Source organism: Dendropsophus ebraccatus, chromosome 7, assembly GCF_027789765.1.
Source record: "Dendropsophus ebraccatus isolate aDenEbr1 chromosome 7, aDenEbr1.pat, whole genome shotgun sequence".
Classification (NCBI taxonomy): Eukaryota; Metazoa; Chordata; class Amphibia; order Anura; family Hylidae; genus Dendropsophus; species Dendropsophus ebraccatus.
The window spans coordinates 29,842,886-29,861,919 of record NC_091460.1 but is presented as its reverse complement, the minus strand read 5'-3'; the positions used below and the strand labels follow the sequence as shown (position 1 = coordinate 29,861,919).

The following is a 19,034-nucleotide window of genomic DNA, read 5'->3' as shown; positions in this document are numbered from 1 at the left end:
GTGAGTCACTGGATGTAACTGCACTCTGTTATAGGATTGTAGTGTTAGGGGTCATGATGTGGCGGTATTATGTAATGGTATCATTGGTAATATCTTTCTGTTTTGTTTAGTGCAGTTTTTATGTAATATGTAATCACTGTATTGTGGAAATAGTGTTATAAGGTAACTACTGTATGTATTGGGGCTCTTGATACAGTGTGGGGGCAAATTCAGTACATTATACAATGTGCAGAAAGGTAAGGGGGGGGCCACTCTTGAGGGCTGTGCACTGGGCCCACCAATGTATTAAAACGGCCCTGCGGCATTCAGTGGCAGACTATAATATGAGCGGTTCGGGCGGCCGCCCACATTATAATCCGCCACTGATTGTACCATGTACCGGAGTCCCCCTGCGCCCGGACAGTATCTGTAATGAGATGCTGTGAGCGGGGGAGACTGTATTCATAAGCGCCCCGCTGTACTAAATCAGCCGCGCGGTGCTGATACTACAGCGCGGCGCTTATGAATACAGTCCCCCCCACTCACAGCATCTCATTACAGATACTGCCCGGGCGCGGGGGGGGCTCCAGTACATGCAGACGGATCACGGAACGTGGGAATGCAGCCTTAGTCCCCCGGGTGATGTGCGGCTGCCGGGGGTGTCCCGTCCTGTCCCCGGCAGCGCACGCATCAGAGAGCTCCCTGTGCGCCGGAAGTCACAGGCGCACGGGGAGCTCTGTGATGCGCGCGCTGCTGGGGACAGGACGGGACACCCCGGGCAGCCGCACATCAGCCGGGACCAGACCAGAGAGGCTCGACGGGGGAACGGAGGGTAGGTGAGTTGTGTGCTGTTTTTTGTTTTTGTTTTATCTGCTGTGCAGGGGGGGGGGGGGGAGAGGGGGACCATCTATAAGGTAGGGTGGAAAGAGGGGGACGATCTATAAGGGAGGGGGGAAAGAGGGGGACGATCTATAAGGGGGGACCATCTATAAGGGGGGGGACCATCTATAAGGGAGGGGGAGGGGGAGAGGGAAGAGGGGGACTATCTATAGGGGGGGGAAGGGGACCATCTATAAGGGAGGGGGGAAAGAGGGGGACCATCTATAAGGTTGGGGGGGAAGGGGACCATCTATAAGGGAGGGGGGAAAGAGGGGGACCATCTATAAGGTAGGGGGGGAAGGGGACCATCTATAAGGGAGGGGGGAAAGAGGGGGACCATCTATAAGGGAGGGGGGAAAGAGGGGGACCATCTATAAGGGAGGGGGGAAAGAGGGGACGATCTATAAGGGAGGGGGGAAAGAGGGGGACGATCTATAAGGGGGGGGGCCATCTATAAGGGAGGAAGAGAGGGAAGAGGGGGACCATCTATAGGGGGGGAAGGGGACCATCTATAAGGGAGGGGGGAAAGAGGGGGACCATCTATAAGGGGGGGAGAGGGAAGAGGGGGACCATCTATAAGGGGGGGGGGGAGAGGGGGACCATCTATAAGGGGGGGGGAGAGGGGGACCATCTATAAGGGGGGGGAGAGAGGGAAGAGGGGGACCAACTATAAGGGAGGGGGGAGAGGGGGACCATCTATAAGGGAGGGGGGAGAGGGGGACCATCTATAAGGGAGGGGGGAGAGGGGGACCATCTATAAGGGGGGGAGAGGGGGACCATCTATAAGGGAGAGGGGACCATCTATAAGGGGGGGAAGAGGGGGACCATCTATAAGGGGGGAAGAGGGGGACCATCTCCTAAAAGATCAGCACCCTCCTCTCCTGACATCCTCTGTGCTGCTGGGACTTCTCCTATAGGATTAGCACCCTCCTCTCCTGACATCCTCTGTGCTGCTGGGACCTCTCCTATAGGATTAGCACCCTCATCTCCTGACATCCTCTGTGCTGCTGGGACCTCTCCTATAGGATTAGCCCCCTCCTCTCCTGACATCCTCTGTGCTGCTGGGACCTCTCCTATAAAGTCAGCCCCCTCCTCTCCTGACATCCTCTGTGCAGCAAGGGACCAAACATTATGTTTATTGGGGACAGCAGTGGGGGGGGGGGGGGCAGTAGTGGATTATAATGTGGGCGGATTGAACGGGGGGGGGGGGGGGGCGTCATTCTATAGTTCGCCTCGGGCAGCAGAGAGGCTAGAATCACCCCTGGATAGGAGATAGATAGATAGATAGATAGATAGATAGATAGATAGATAGATAGGAGATAGATAGATAGATAGATAGGAGATAGATAGATAGATAGATAGATAGATAGATAGATAGATAGATAGATAGATAGATAGATATATGCCGCATATGGTGGGGGAGCTCAAAAACGTCCGCATTCCCCACCGTATGCGGCGACCACTATAAAATAACAACAATTCCACTCACCTGTCTCCAGTCCCATTCCCGGAGCAGGCAGTGTGATGTACAGTACACTGCCTGTGCCGAAGGTCCCCGAAGCTCTCCTGGCAGCAAAGCTTCTCATCAGAGAAGCTCAGAGACGCTCGGCTGCCAGGAGAGCTTCAGGGGAATGGCAGAGGCAACGGAAGTCCCCCAAGCCTCTGTCATTCTCCCAAATATTCTTAAGAATCTTGTACGCCGGAAAATACGATAGATACTTGGAACAAACTTTGTGGTTGGTTAATATATGGTAAGTGAATGTAAACCTGCCTGAGATAAACATATATCTATCCTAAGATAATAAGAAAGGAAATAATATAAGGGGCAGTTCACACTGAGTAAACACGGCGTAATCCCACGGCGGGCCTCTCCGCCGTGAAATCCCGCCATGCTTAGTGTGCTGCTGTAAGTGAATGAGAGGGCGCGCGCTCCTCCACTGCCGTCGCTCTACGCTCAAAGAAGTAACATGTTACTTCTTTGAGCAGAGAGGAGAGGGAGCGGACGAGCGCGCGCCCTCTCCATTCATTTACAGCAGCACACTAAGCATGGCGGGATTTCGCGGCGGAGAGGCCCGCCGTGGGATTACGCCGTGTTTACTCAGTGTGAACTGACCCAAAGGTTGGCTAGATGCATGACAATCTGTAAATATGTTATAGATAGATAGGAGATAGATGGATGGATGGATAGGAGATAGATAGATAGATATTCAAGGATAAACCAGCAGCACTCCGTTCACGTAAAGTTCAAATAAAGTGTAGTTTATTCCATATAAAGTGCGACGTTTCAACCGCCTCTCGCGGTCTTTTTCAAGCTTGAAAAAGACCGCGAGAGGCGGTTGAAACGTCGCACTTTATATGGAATAAACTACACTTTATTTGAACTTTACGTGAACGGAGTGCTGCTGGTTTATCCTTGAATGTATTGCAGAGGACCCGAGTCTAAGGTCCAACCCGCTGGCACCGCATGCAATCCAAGTAGTGCTGCTCCCATCTTTTGACTAGATAGATAGATAGATAGATAGATAGATAGATAGATAGATAGATAGGAGATAGATAGGAGATAGATAGGAGATAGATAGGAGATAGATAGGAGATAGATAGATAGGAGATAGATAGATAGATAGATAGATAGATAGATAGATAGATAGATGATAGATAGGAGGGATAAATATGATAAATGATGATAAATATGAGGGAGATATATAAGATTGTATAAAAGAAAGGGCTGTTGCCCATAGCGACCAATCACCACTTAGCTTTCATTTTATATCCTGCCCTGATAAAATGAAAGTGGCCCTGTGATTGGTTGCTATGGGTAACCATCTGTGTGGATGGGCTGCAGATGTTACATGACTTGATATAGTGCAGACACATTGTACCGCAGATCTGATAAATGTGAATAAAGCCTTACACGGTTTTATAAGCCTGCCCCTACAGTGTTATATAATATTACACACACAGCAGTCACATGACAGTGCAATAAAAGACTTTATTTGCTCTATGTACAATAAACTGTCAGCCATTTTTCTGAATACATTCTTAAATAAGGATCGGTGACAGAGCCGCCACCGGGGGGCGCCATGCACGAAGCACATGAGGTAAGGCGGCAGACGGCTGCGCTCAGTACTGGTGCTTGCTCTGCTGTTGTTGTCTGTTGGCCATGTGCATGAGTCTCAGGAGGAGGTCGCTGGTGGAGCCGTCCATCTGGGTCATGTTCTGCTCCGGGGACACTCGTCTCCTGTCACTGTCCTCATCCAGGCAGCTGGAGTCCACAATGCAGCTGTCTGCGGGGGGACGACACAACATCATATCATATCATGTCCTAGACTCCACTCACATCCAGAGCTGCATTCACAATTCTGCTGTATTACAGTTACTCTCAGTATCAGGCTGGGGTTGTGAGTCGTGACAAGTCAAGGACTCTAAATCTGCAAAATCACGGTCTAGAATTGGCGCAAACCCATTATGTAACTGCTTGTACCAGCTGTCAAATTCAGCTCTGCTACATCTGCTTCTAAAGCTGGAAAAATGAGCTTTACTATTTCTATCAAACTGAATCATTACTGCTTCTTCCGACGAGTTGGCTCCACTACATCTAACAAACTCAGCTCTGCTACATCTACCGCAACAAGTCTGCTGCTGCTAAATAACCAGATTTCTTCTATCTGACAAACTCATCTTGAGACCCTATTCACACACAGGCTGTTTCTTTTTAGCTGCCATCTTGTTGGCCATCAGTAAACGCATAAGGTAAAATATTAAGTAGCATGAAATAATAGTAGCTGAAATAAAAAAAAGTTTAAAAACAAAAGTAAAAAAAAAAACGGCTACATAAATAGCCCAGCGTTAGAAAAAGATGGCCACTTTCTCCCAGAGACAGCACCACTCATGTCTCCAGTTTGGGAGCAGGTTTTGCCAACAGATGTGTAAATTACTTTTAAAAACTATTACATTTCTAGTAACTAGTAAATTACTATTAAAAAAATCCTCAATCCTTCAAGTACTTATCAGCTGCTGTATGCCCTGCAGGAAGTGGTGTATTCTTTCCAGTCTGACACAGTTCTCTCTGCTGCCATCTCTGTCCATGTCAGGAAATGTCCAGAGCAGGAGAAGTTTTCTATAGGGATTTCCTGCTGCTCTGGACAGTTCCTGACATGGACAGAGGTTGCAGCAGAGAGCACCGTGTCAGAGTGGAAAGAATACACCACTTCCTGCAGGACATACAGAAGCTGATAAGTACTAGAAGACTTGAGATTTTGAAATAGGAGTAATTAGCAAATTTGTAAAACTTTCTGACGCCAGTTGATTTGAAAACAATTTTTGTTTCGCCCGGAGTACCCCTTTAAGTCTAGTTCTATTTATCTATGCCTTTGAAACTTATCTCTGCTACATCTGAGAAGCTTGACTTTTCTAAACATGCTACATCTGACAAACTCAACCCTACAACAAATGGAATAATTTTTAAAATTTAGCTCTGCTGCATCTAAGCACTGCCGCATCTGACTTGACACATAAGATGTGTCAAGCCTAATACATAGCTCTGCTGCATCTAAGCTCTGCTACACATGACGTACCGAGTCTAATACATATTTTACATCCTGCTCTGCTGCATCTGTCAGTTCAAGGCTTTTAAATCTGACAATCTCCCCTCTGTAACCCATGGCGTTTTATATGTGAGGGTTATGGGCACGTCCACTATACAGGCCACACCGGCCATTAGTATCCCACACCGCTCCCAGTAATAGCCCCAGTGCCCCCACCCCTGTCCACAGCTTTATGACAGCTCAGAGTCCAGTTCCCATTCACCAATGGAGTCCAGGAAGTAGTAAATGTGTAATGCACTGGTCAGTATATCCCACCTAATGTGCCCTACAGGGCGGTTGTATCATCACCAGCAATGTAACAGCAGCACTGGTTGTAATGGTGGGAGTAGTAGTTGTAGTGCTGAAAGACTGTTCTGTTACAGCCAGTTCACACTGAGCAAGATCGTCGGAATTCCGCGGCGGAGATTTCCACCGCGGAATCCCGCCGTTCTCAGTGTGCTGCTGTAAGTTAATAGAGAGGGAGCGCACTCGTCTGCTCCCTCTCCCCTCTGCTCAAAGAACTAACATGTTCACTCTTCGTGCGGAGAGCGGCGTCAGCGGACAAGCGCACGCCCTCTCCATTCACTTACAGCAGCACACTGAGCACGGCGGGATTCCACGGCGGAAATCTCCGCCGCGGAATTCCGACGATCTTGCTCAGTGTGCTTAGGGCCAGTTCACACTGAGCAAACATAGCGCAATTCCGCGGCGGAGCTCTCCGCTGCGGAATCCCGCCGCGCTTAGTGTCCTGCTTTGAGTGAATGGGAGAGCACGCGCCTGTCCGCTGCCGCTGCTCTCTGCTCGGGGAATGAACATGTTAATTCTTTGAGGGGAGAGCGGCGGCAGTGAACTGGCCCTTAAGCTGGAAGAAGTGGATGTAGTAAAATATATTAGTTGTAGTAGTAGGTTTAAAGGGGGAGATTTATCAAACATGGTGTAAAGTGAAACTGGCTCAGTTGCCCCTAGCAACCAATCAGATTCCACCTTTCATTCCTCACAGGCTCTTTGGAAAATGAAAGGTGGAATCTGATTGGTTGCTAGGGACAACTGAGCCTGTTTCACTTTACACCATGTTTGATAAATCTCCCCCATTATTTTCCATAGTGGCGGTGGTAATTTACATATTATTATGAATAGTAATAGCCGTAGAGAGGGTATTAAAGGGATTCTCTATTTTACTTGTTTCAAGAATTCCTTTATAATAAGCTGATAAGAGTGTAAGTGAGGGCCTTAAAGTGGTAATGGACACATGGTAATACTTAATTCGTCCTGTGGTGGTGCTGCAGGAAAACTGAACACTTAACGGGGTACTCCAGCAAATCTTTTTCTTTCAGATTAACAAAGTTATATTGATTTGTAATGTACTTTGATTTAAAAATCTCCAGTCATCCAGTACTTATCAGCTGCAGTGTGTCCTGCAGAAAGTGGTGGCCTGACACAGTGCTCTCTGCTGCCACCTCCGTCCATGTCAGGAACTGTCCAGAGCTGTAGCAAATCCCCATAGAAAACCTCTACTGCTCTGGACAGTTCCTGACGTGGACAGAGGTGGCAGCAGAGAGCACTGTGTCAGACAGGAAATAATCCACCACTTCCTGCCGGACATACAGTAGCTGATAAGTATGGGAAGACTGGAGATTATTACATAGAATTAAATTTCAAATCTATATAACTTTCTGAAACCAGTTGATGTGAAAGAAAAAGATTTTTTGCTGGAGTACCCCTTTAAGTGTTGCACCTCCCTGCAGCACCACCACAGGATGAATTTATCATTACACTGTGTCTATTCATAGTGATGTATTGTCTGTGTCATGTAGGTGAGATGTATCACTAATATGTACTATCACTCTCATCATCTGCTCTATAGTAGTAATAGGATATCCCGCCATACAATACTAATTGGATGCGCAGAACCAACTCTGCTACCTCAGTACAGACAGTGGTGAGTATCCCGCTCCTTTCCTTTCTTCAATGATCCTATCTTTCTTCCACCCCCCAGGGAGTGACTTACCATCACTGCAGCAGATCCCCGGTGCGGCACATCGGCCTCCACTGCTGCAGGGTTTCCCGCCAGCCTCACAGGGGGAAGGTAAGTAGTTTTCTTCTACACAGCGAAGAGTTTCAGGGGTGCCGACGTAACAACCTAAATCTTCTCCACAGCAAATGTTTGGTCCAAAGCAATTGCCTCTATTCCCTGGGCCACATGGTATACACTGCAAAGAACAAAGCACCATGGTTACCATATTGCTGACTGTCTCCACATGGCTTGCAGTCGGTAGAGCCACCAGTAGGGGGAGCCACATATGTAGGTACAAGCTGGGAATGTAGAGCTCCATAGCAGTGAACTCATATAACATTACACAGCACATAGGGTTACATACATGCTGCTAATGGACATGGTATAGCGCTATTACTTATCTGTACAACCTAGCGGTATTACTTACATTGTCTATAATATATGTACTCCATATCAGTGTTATTTCTATGTACTGTATAATAGCATTATTTCTATGTACTGTAGAGTTGTGTAGGGTTTTATACAATATATGTACTCTGGTTGGATTAGTTATTTGTATAGTACAGAAGTATTATTTATGTGTACTATATAAGGGAATTAGTTATATATGTGCTGTATGGTAGTATTATTCATATTGTCTTTATGGTTGTAATAGTTATGTGTACTGTATGGCAGTGTTATTTATGTGTAATGTATAAGAGACTAGTTATGTGTACTGTATGGCAGCGTTATTTATGTGTAATGTATAAGAGACTAATTATGTGTACTGTATGGCAGTGTTATTTATATGTAATGTATAAGAGACTAATTATGTGTACTGTATTGTAGTGTTATTTATGTGTAATGTATAAGAGACTAATTATGTGTACTGTATGGCAGCGTTATTTATGTGTAATGTATAAGAGACTAATTATGTGTACTGTATGGCAGTGTTATTAATGTGTAATGTATAAGAGACTAGTTATGTGTACTGTATGGCAGTGTTATTAATTTGTAATGTGTAAGAGACCAGTTATGTGTACTGTATGGCAGTGTTATTTATGTGTAATGTATAAGAGACTAGTTATGTGTACTGTATGGCAGTGTTATTAATTTTTAATGTGTAAGAGACCAGTTATGTGTACTGTATGGCAGTGTTATTTATGTGTAATGTATAAGAGACTAGTTATGTGTACTTTATGTATGGCAGTGTTATTTATGTGTAATGTATAAGAGACTAGTTATGTGTACTCTATGAAAGTGTTAATTATGTGAAATGTATAAAAGACTAGTTATGTGTACTGTATGGCAGTGTTATTTATGTGTATTATAACAAAATTAGAAGTGTGCAGCAAGGCAGTCTTATTCGTTAGCACTGTGTACACTATGATAGTGTTAATTTTGTGTACTATATAACAGCATAAGTTATGTATTCAGTATGGTAGTTTGATCTATGTGCACTATATAATAGCGTAGGTGTGTGTACTGTATAGCAGTCTTTTTTTGTGTAATATAAGAGGCTAGTTACATGTACTGTATGGCAGGGTTATTTATATGTTCTATATAATTTAATTAGTTATATGCGCAGCAAGGGAGTATTATTTGGTGGCAATAGTTATGTATATGGTTTGACAGTGTTATTTATGTGTACTGTATAATACATTAGACTAATTATGTGCATTGTATGACATTGTTATTTATGTATACTATATAAGAGACTAGTTCAGTGTACTATAAGGCAGTCTTTTTTATGTATACTATATTAGAGACTAGTTATGTGTATTGTATGTCAGTGTTATTTATGTGTGCTATAACTGAATTAGATATGTATATACCATAAAAATTGAATTCATGTGTTCGGTGCGATGACATTAGCAACGTGTACACTGTGGTGGAGTTATTTTTCTGTAATATATAACAGCATTAGTTATGTGTACAGTAAGGAAGTAGTATTTATATGTCCTGTGTGATGTTATTAGCTATGTGTACGCACGCTATGGTAGTATTATTGGTATTGTCTATTGGTATGTTGGTAATAATTGAACATTGCTATGTATAGGTATTATATATTAGCATAAGTAATTTGTACAGTTGGGAAGTGCTATTTATGTGTACCGTATAATGGCATCAGTTGTGTAAAGTAAGGCAGTATGATTTATGTGTACTGTATAATGGAATTAGTAATGGGCACAGTAGAGCAGTATTATTTATGTGCACAATATAATGGCATTAGGTATGTGCACTGTAAGGCAGTATTATTTATAAGTACAGCTTAATTTAATTCTTTCTGTGTAAAGTATGGCATAATAGCATCATAATTCTGCATTGTATGGTAACATTAACTCTTCATTGTATACAGGCACTGACTCTATCTCAAGGGTGTGCTGAGTACACAGAAACGCGGCCTTGTTCTAATCCTGTATATGTATACATATAACCAGTGAGTAAATGGGCTCCTGACCACAACAGTATGTAACTGCACTTACTCTCATCTACTAGATTGCACCTAAGGGGTGGTGGTCACAATTTCCTGAGTGCACTTATACCAATGAAGTCTTGTTAGAGGGGAGCTCCGTGATAAGCTACTCTCTCAGAAAACCAGCTGGTGGACATCACTGAGCTACAACCCTCCACCCTCCCATGTTGTCCCCTGATACAGACAACATTGTCATTGCATAAGGTTTGTAATATCATAAAATATATAGAGCAGTTCTAGATATTGAAATCATATAAATAAACAGATGTAGCAGAGTTATCGTTGCACTTTTAGATTCGCACATTGTGTTATTACATTGATGGGCTTAGTTGCGGTGCTATGAAAAATCACTCATCACAAACAAGAATCAGCTCTGCTACATCTGTCCTCACATTCTACTCCTGAACTGTAACTAATGTATACTTCAATTTCCCTAAAACAGGGGTAGGGAACCTTAGCTCTCCAGCTATTGCAAAACCATAACTCCCATCATGCCTGGACAGCCAAAGCTAAAGCTTTGGCTGTCCAGGCATGATGGGAGTTGTAGTTTTGGAACAGCTGGAGAGCTCCGGTTTCCTACCCATGCCCTAGAAGATAACATCCACACAGTGCCACCCAGCAATAATTTATCCCGCCATCCCCATTGCATCCAATAATGGTTGTGTAGACGTAGACTACCTCGCATGTCTATCTAGAAAAGTTTGGAAAAGTTGTGCCAAGTGACAAACTCGGCTAAGTGTCTGTAAGTATAGAATGAAATCATGCGGTCAGTCCGCTGTCCACGGTGCTTAACTGCACCGTGTGCTGAATAATTCCTCCTAAATAAGGAGCAGGACGCCTATAGTCTCTGCAGTATTAATGTACAGGTACAGCAGAGCTGAGTTTGTTGTGTCTGTGGATTACGCACTAAATTTAGTTTATTTAATGCGGTTCTATGGGGAAATATGCACTGTGCTATCATGCTGTACATTACACTCAGCTTTATTAGACCCTTTACCAATGCATTATCTTTGGATTTACATGGGACCTTTAAAGCTAGCTAGGCTACTGAATAATCCCACAACACTAAGAAATGCGGACATGTTAAACGAAATGTAGAAGAAGAGACTATTAATACCTGCAGATCCCAATGCTTTATAGTCATCACAGTGCACAAACCATGTAACCCCACATACAGCTCTGCTATATCTGCACTCGATAGAACTATGTGTTGGCCATAGCACACACACAATGCATATACACTACTGATGTCCATAGGATAGGAAAGTGTGGGATAAAGAACTGCTAAGCTCACCATCTGGCCCAGGTCATATTTATGCTCCACTCTGTTATCTGTAAATTTACATAGGACTACAGGTAAAGACTATCCTCCTCACATGGCTAAAGTAGTAGAGTTGAGTTTGTCACATGGCACGAAGCATTGTAATATGGCAGCTGTGTGGACAGCACATTTACATAGGACTGCAAGTGAACCTAGCAAGCTATCCTAATGCCATTGCCATGCACAGAAAAGGCAACCGCAAACTCAGCTCAGCTACATCTGTACACATAATTTTTTATAAATATCTATGTATCCCCAATCATTGCGGCTAATCGCCTATTGCAAAACTACAAGTCTCAGAATACTGATATAGACCCATACTGCAAGGGCGTGTAAGGTGTTGTAGTTTTAGAACAGATATCTATCTATCATCTATCCATCTATCTATATCTATCTATCCATCCACCCACTTTCTAGTTTCCTCTGTAGACTAGTTTTCCCCGTAAAGAAAGTCGGAGGTACCTGTCGGACTTCTGTGTCGGGGTAGGACCTCTTGCCTCCTCGGGGGCAGTTCTGGATGTAGCAGGCTGAGGACAAGGCCAGGAGGCACAGGAAGCAGGCAGGGATGGAGGTCTCAGGCATCCTCACAGTCTGGAGAAGCAGCAGTGATGGGAGGAAGGTCTGCTGTGTGATGCTTTCTCTACCAGTGCTCTCCACTTCTGGAGGAGCTCCCTTTTTATACCCCATTCATTTATTCTTAATGCCGACGTAATTGTTTGTGTCCTATTGTTGTGCTGCCTGCAAACAATGAGTGACAAGCAATTAGCAGGCAGCACAACAGGGCGAGAGGGCTCATTCATCAGAGGCATTAGTGGCCCCCAAACTGACTAACTGCAACACCTCTAGGTCCTATAGATGTGTACAGATATGTACAAAGATACATATGTGAGAGAGAAAGAGAGATAGATAGATAGATAGGAGATAGATAGATAGATAGATAGATAGATAGATAGATAGATAGATAGGAGATATATAGATAGGAGATATATAGATAGATAGATAGATAGATAGATAAATAGATAGATAGAGGATAAATAAATAAATAGATAGATAGATGATAAATAAATAGATAGAAGATAGATAGATAGATAGATAGATAGATAGATAGATAGATAGATCGATAGGATATAGATAGATAATAGATAGATAAATAGATAGATAATAGATAGATAGATAGATAGGATATAGATAGATAATAGATAGATAAATAGATAGATAATAGATAGATAGATAGATAGGATATAGATAGATAATAGATAGATAAATAGATAGATAATAGATAGATAGATAGATAGATAGATAGGAGATAGATAGATAGATAGATAGATAGATAGATAGAAGATAGATAGACAGAAGATAGACAGACAGACAGACAGACAGATAGATAGATGATAAATAGATAGATAGGAGATAGATAGATAGATAGATAGATAGATAGAAGATAGATAGACAGAAGATAGACAGACAGACAGACAGATAGATAGATAGATAGATAGATAGATAGATGATAAATAAATAGATAGATAGGAGATAGATAGATGATAGATAGATAGATAGATAGATAGGAGATAGATAGGAGATAGATAGATAGATAGATAGATAGATAGATAGATAGATAGATAGAAGATAAATAGATAGATAGATAGAAGATAAATAAATAGATAGATTGATCGATAGATAGATAGATGGATAGATAGATTCGTAGATAGATAGATAGATAGATAGATAGGAGATATCAAAAGCTAACCCACCTCCACTTCCTGTCTTCTGTCTTGGGGTCTTTTACTAGAGACAGACTGAGCCTAATAACAGATAGTGGACAGCAAATTTCATAAAAGTGAGACACCTAGTGGCCTAGACATTATATCTTGTATTCTAGAGCAGTGATTTTCAACCTTTTTTGAGCCGCAGCACACTTTTTATACTTAAAAAATCCCGGGGCACACCACCAACCAAAATGGCACAAAATGACACTAAAACAGTACATATTAAACATATAGTTAATAATATAGATTCTAAATGTATTTATACTCAGTGTGAAACCTGGGTCTGTTTTCTTCTCACCCCTGTGCTTCTCTCCTGTGCTTCTCTCCACCATACTTCTCCTCCCTGCTTCTCTCCTGTGCTTCTCTCCACCATACTTCCCCCCCTGCTTCTCTCCTGTGCTTCTCTCCTCCATGCTTCTCTCCTGTGCTTCTCTCCCCCATGGTTCTCTCCTGTGCTTCTCTCCCCCATGCTTCTCTACACCATACTTCTCCCCCCTGCTTCTTTCCCCCATGCTTCTCTCCTGTGCTTCTCTCCACCATACTTCTCCCCCCTGCTTCTCTCCTGTGCTTCTCTCCACCATACTTCTCCCCCTGCTTCTCTCCTGTGCTTCTCTCCCCCTGCTTCTCTCCTGTGCTTCTCTCCACCATACTTCCCCCTGCTTCTCTCCTGTGCTTCTCTCCCCCTGCTTCTCTCCTGTGCTTCTCTCCCCCTGCTTCTCTCCTGTGCTTCTCTCCACCATACTTCTCCCCCCTGCTTCTCTCCTGTGCTTCTCTCCCCCATGCTTCTCTCCCCCATGGTTCTTTCCTGTGCTTCTCTCCCCCATGCTTCTCTCCTGTGCTTCTCTCCACCATACTTCTCCCCCCTGCTTCTCTCCCCCATGCTTCTCTCCTGTGCTTCTCTCCACCATACTTCTCCCCCCTGCTTCTCTCCTGTGCTTCTCTCCACCATACTTCTCCCCCCCCCCTGCTTCTCTCCCCCCTGCTTCTCTCCTGTGCTTCTCTCCACCATACTTCTCCCCCCTGCTTCTCTCCCTCTGCTTCTCTCCTGTGCTTCTCTCCACCATACTTCTCCCCCTGCTTCTTTCCTGTGCTTCTCTCCCCCATGCTCCTCTCCACCATACTTCTCCCCCCTGCTACTCTCCTGTGCTTCTCTCCACCATACTTCTCCCCCCTGCTTCTCTCCCCCATGCTTCTCTCCTGTGCTTCTCTCCACCATACTTCTCCCCTTTGCTTCTCTCCACCATACTTCTCCCCCCTGCTTCTCTCCTGTGCTTCTGTCCCCCATGCTTTTCTCCTGTGCTTCTCTCCACCATACTTCTCCCCCCTGCTTCTCTCCTTTGCTTCTCTTCCCCATGCTTCTCTCCTGTGCTTCTCTCCACCATACTTCTCCCCTCTGCTTCTCTCCACCATACTTCTCCCCCCTGCTTCTCTCCTGTGCTTCTCTCCACCATAAATCTCCCCCCTGCTTCTCTCCTGTGCTTTTCTCCACCATACTTCTCCCCCCTGCTTCTCTCCTGTGCTTCTCTCCCCCATGCTTCTCTCCTGTGCTTCTCTCCACCACACTTCTCTCCCCCCTGCTTCTCTCCGCTGCTTCTCTCCCCCATGCCCAGGTTTCTCTCCCCCACTTCCTCCTCACCTCCTTCGAGATGGTCGCCGCTGCTGTCCGCCTCACCTACTGGCCGCTCGTAGTGCCCGGACGTGCTCCTCCAATCAGCGGAGACCGGGAGCGTGGTGCGCTGCGACGGGCCGTAGCGCACGCATTGATTGGATGCGTGCATCACGGCCCGCCGCAGCACACCACGCAACCGCCCACATTATAATCTGCCACTGATCGCTGCGCATTGCCGGGGAACAAAACACATGGGCAACATAGTTTGGGGAACTTTCCCCGCGGCACACCCGACCATGTGTCACACTGGTTGAAAATCACTGTTTTAGAGTACGGAGTCTGAAAAAAAGGGAGTAGTTTAAAACAAATATCGAAAAGAGAAATAATATTAAAAAATACAGTTGTACACAGCAACTCAAAGTGTGGAGAGTTGGGAGAGCATACATGGAGGGCAGCTCACATGAGCTGTATAAAGAGAGAGAACAGAACAAATACACATGACCTGTATACAGAAGTAGAGAGAAGGCAGCTTTCATGTACAACTCATTCCCCCTCCCTGTTGTTTCCTAAAACTGAAGGAGCAGGAGGTCCACCTGATGGATTTTTGTTCTCTTTCTATTAGTGTCGCTAAATAAAAGGAAATGTTTTCATGAAGACTTTAGAATGAGGATCAGACCAGATACAACAGGTAAAAATGATCAGAAATACTGTGCTAATATGCAGTTATCGCTGCGTAAGGGGCTTATACCACATACTGAAACCAGAGGTTCTCATACTTCTGTCACTCCCACATAAGTCATACTGGATCATTTCCCTCAAGAGATAAAAGTCTGATATTTGTGACTTGTTTGATTTAGTTCTTGATCTACTTTTAGGAGTTGGGTGAAAATCTGATGTAGTTTTAGTGTAAAGAATTAGATAATGGATAGATAGATAGATAGATAGATAGATAGATAGATAGATAGAAGATAGATAGATAGATAGATAGATAGATAGATAGATAGATAGATAGACAGATAGATAGATATAGATAGGAGATAGATAGATAGACAGATAGATAGATAGATAGATAGATAGATAGATAGATAGATAGAAGATAGATAGATAGATAGATAGATAGATAGATAGATAGATAGAGATAGGAGATAGATAGAAGATAGATAGGAGATAGATAGAAGATAGATAGATAGATAGATAGATAGATAGATAGATAGATAAATAGATAGATAATAGATGTACAAGAGATTATAGAGAAACATGTCATCTCCTCATCTTCTCTATGGTTAGGCAAAAAAAATCTTTAAAAATAATTGAATAAAAATGTAGAACGTTTCTTACTCTGCAGACAATAGATTATACATTTGTGTACAAAAGACTCCATCTCTCCTATATACATTTTACCAGTTGGATGGTATACAAAGTCTGTACAGGAAAGAACTGCATCTACACAACCATGTTTGGCGATTGTCAGTGTCTCACTCCAGGAGTTCTATAACATAAAAAGATTATAAAGTAACCACAAAGGCTACAAACATCAATTTAAAGGGGTTGTCCTTTTCCCATCTGTTTTGTTAGATGGGTGATTTATCAACCATGGTGTAAAGTGAAACTGGCTCAGTTGCCCCTAGCAACCAATCAGATTCCACCTTTTGTTCCTCACAGACTCTTTGGAAAATGAAAGGTGGAATCTGATTGGTTGCTAGGGGCAACTGAGCCTGTTTCACTTTACACCATGTTTGATAAATCTCCCATCTAACAAAACAAAGAGTTTTAAGAAAGTGATAACAAGTGTTGAATTCCCCAGCTGAATTCAGCGCCTCCCCAGGGGGAATGAAGCATTACACACCTCAATGGCCAATGCATGTAATGTCGAGTCCTCCAGAGGAAGAGACAGTCTTTGTAGCGGACATCCACTAAGACAGTGGACTCTTAAATTATTATGTAGTTGAAAGTATAATTTTTTTCTAGATTTGAGGCTCCCAAATACTTCCCATTTATGATAGTAGTTTATTATAGTTCTTTGCACTGTTACTACTATGGCGACTGGCGACTACTATGGCAATTTGTGGGGGTGCCAGATGTCGGACCCCTGCTGATCAAATATTGATTGTATTCGTTGGACTTGTAAAAGGACAGATAAACTATTAATTTATATCTTATGTAGAGAAAGTTTGCAGTGAATTCCTGCTTTGTTCCCGTGAAGTACCTGCCCTTGGCAGCAGCCGCCTGACACTAGTCACTCCAGTTCAGTTTGCTGTAATATCCCCAAGTCCTTTTCCTAGACTCCTTCCCTTCCTGATTCAGTCTATATATGAGACTCTATGGTTGTTGTCCAGAATGCTGCGACAATATCACACAAAGTCATATCGTTCTAAAGAATAAATTTAATAATAACCAAGTACGAGGCATTAGCCTATGATTCTGTACATATTGACCCCACATCAAACTCAACACGAGGAGTGTAAGAGTCAAGTACCCCAAGAGAGGAGGCGACGACAGCTTACATACATTGGGCGCGCAGTCATGTGACCTCACCACCTGTAAACAGGGGCGAGCACTCTAACATATCTATAAGGCGCGACCCTGCCTGAACCTCTCTGCGCAGGCATATGTTACCGGTAAGTGCCTGATCTGGATTCACGAGGCCTCTGTCTCATCTTCTGATTAGGGAGTGAGCCGGCATATTCAATCTGTGTTGGATTATTCCCTTTTGATCAGCGTAACGTGTCAGGATGGATCCCTGAGGAGGAGACGCTGCGGACCTCATCTACGCAGGGGGTGACCCCGGCTACGTGAAATTAAGATGCAACTGAGCATCAGTGTATTAGTGACGACATTAGCAGCTCCGAGGGCTGTAAATCATCTCTACACCCCCCACCCCCACCACCATTCATAAAGTCAGGCTAATATCTGACTGCTGAGATAAGTGGAGAGATCACCACTCACTTACTGATGGATGATCTTGGGGACGCCAGTAAATGGCCGTAAGGCCTTTCACTGCCATGATTAGTGGCGGGCTGAGTGATGTCTGGTAGGGCTGCGTTCATACATCTATAGGGCTGTATCATGTTTCCGACTGTTCCATAGAAGTGGATTGTCGATAAAGGGGTCGCCCTTAAAGGGGGGACTCATATTCATAATTTGTATCAAGTAGTTGGGGCATTGAGCATCTATCTGCCCATTCATTTCAATGGACATTGTGTAAATCTTCATCTCACCTCTGATGGCGCTGCAGCCTAACTAAACACTTTCTGGAAGTCCCGTTTCATATTACAGATGATCTCTGAGGGTCCCTGCTAAGGGCAACCTGTGAACAGCTTATCATTGGGGGGGTTCCCTCCAAGTCTATAAGGATTTCATCTTCAACATCTGACGCAACTTTTTTTTTTCCTTCAAATAAAGTTCTCCTTTGGAAAAGGTGATAGATAACATATCTGTTGGTGATATGTTGCATATGTAACATGTTAACACAGCCTAAGGCTATGTTCGCACTATGTATATTTTCGTAAAACTACTGCCGTTGTTGTCAATTGCAACAACAGCCGTGAATAATACGAAAATATTTGTTGCCGTCTATGGAATCCACCCTGGCTGTGATCCCTAGCGGCACAGCGAGAAACTGACATGTCAGTTTTTTGAGGCCGCTATTCATTGAATAGCAGCCGCAGAAAACCCTGTCAGTGCACACAATGGAGCGAACGGCTCCGGCCGCAAGCTCCATAGTGTGCTGTGGGGAGTTCTGAAGCGGACGCACACGGATTAGCCCGCATCAGAACTAAGCGGCGCTAAAGATCATCCGACCGGTACTGCAGTAGCGGCTGGGATGATCTTTTCTGATTTCAGCTGTTCCATGACGTCACGGAACGGCCGGTCTCTTACAAGGTCTAAACATGGCCTAAGATTAGATGAGATCTTCCCAAATGTACCCAGAATATCATTGGCTGGAAGTCTCCCTATAAGTATATAATTGGTGAAAACAATCCACTTTGCCCTTTAGTCCATAAAGAGTATTTACATCAGAAACGCTGTTGCAGGTGCAGATGCCAGCATGGCGATCAGGTAGACCAGTAACAGCTGTTTCACACTCTGACGTGCTTCTTCAGACCCGGCCTTCACTGTTCACGTCACTGTTGAAATACCTTCTATCATTGGATAATTTGGCTCATTGTTTATGTAACATAAGGAGGAACATCTCACCTCCATCTCCGGTTTTATAACTTAGCGAGGACATTTTCCGTCAGACAGGTCAAATTCAAAAATTGTAGAAAAATACAAAAAATACGGGAGGGTAAATTATTTTGCTGTATTTGAGATGTATTGTAATGGTGGCATTGCATTAGTTGATGGTTTCCTAGCTCTCTACCTTGATGAAAAAAATATTTTTATTCAAATGGAGAATTAATGGATTTCAGACCACAGTGGCTGTGC

At 43.8% G+C, this 19,034-nt stretch overlaps 1 protein-coding gene across 2 annotated transcripts; it reads right to left on the bottom strand.

Moving 5' to 3' along the window:
* Positions 1 to 3,827: 3,827 nt before the first annotated feature.
* LOC138796697 (vasotocin-neurophysin VT) lies at positions 3,828 to 16,178 on the bottom strand. Of its 2 annotated transcripts, none has more exons than XM_069976338.1 (5): positions 15,945 to 16,178; positions 12,983 to 13,033; positions 11,694 to 11,969; positions 7,450 to 7,651; positions 3,828 to 4,142 (listed from the first exon to the last, which is right to left on the bottom strand). In XM_069976338.1, exons 3-5 carry the CDS (start codon positions 11,916 to 11,918, stop codon positions 3,979 to 3,981), a joined length of 591 nt encoding a protein of 196 aa, XP_069832439.1. In that variant the 5' UTR covers positions 11,919 to 11,969; positions 12,983 to 13,033; positions 15,945 to 16,178; the 3' UTR covers positions 3,828 to 3,978. The 2 variants fall into 2 exon arrangements, with proteins under 2 accessions (XP_069832439.1, XP_069832440.1); XM_069976339.1 differs by having other exon boundaries at positions 16,001 to 16,178.
* Positions 16,179 to 19,034: the final 2,856 nt, after the last annotated feature.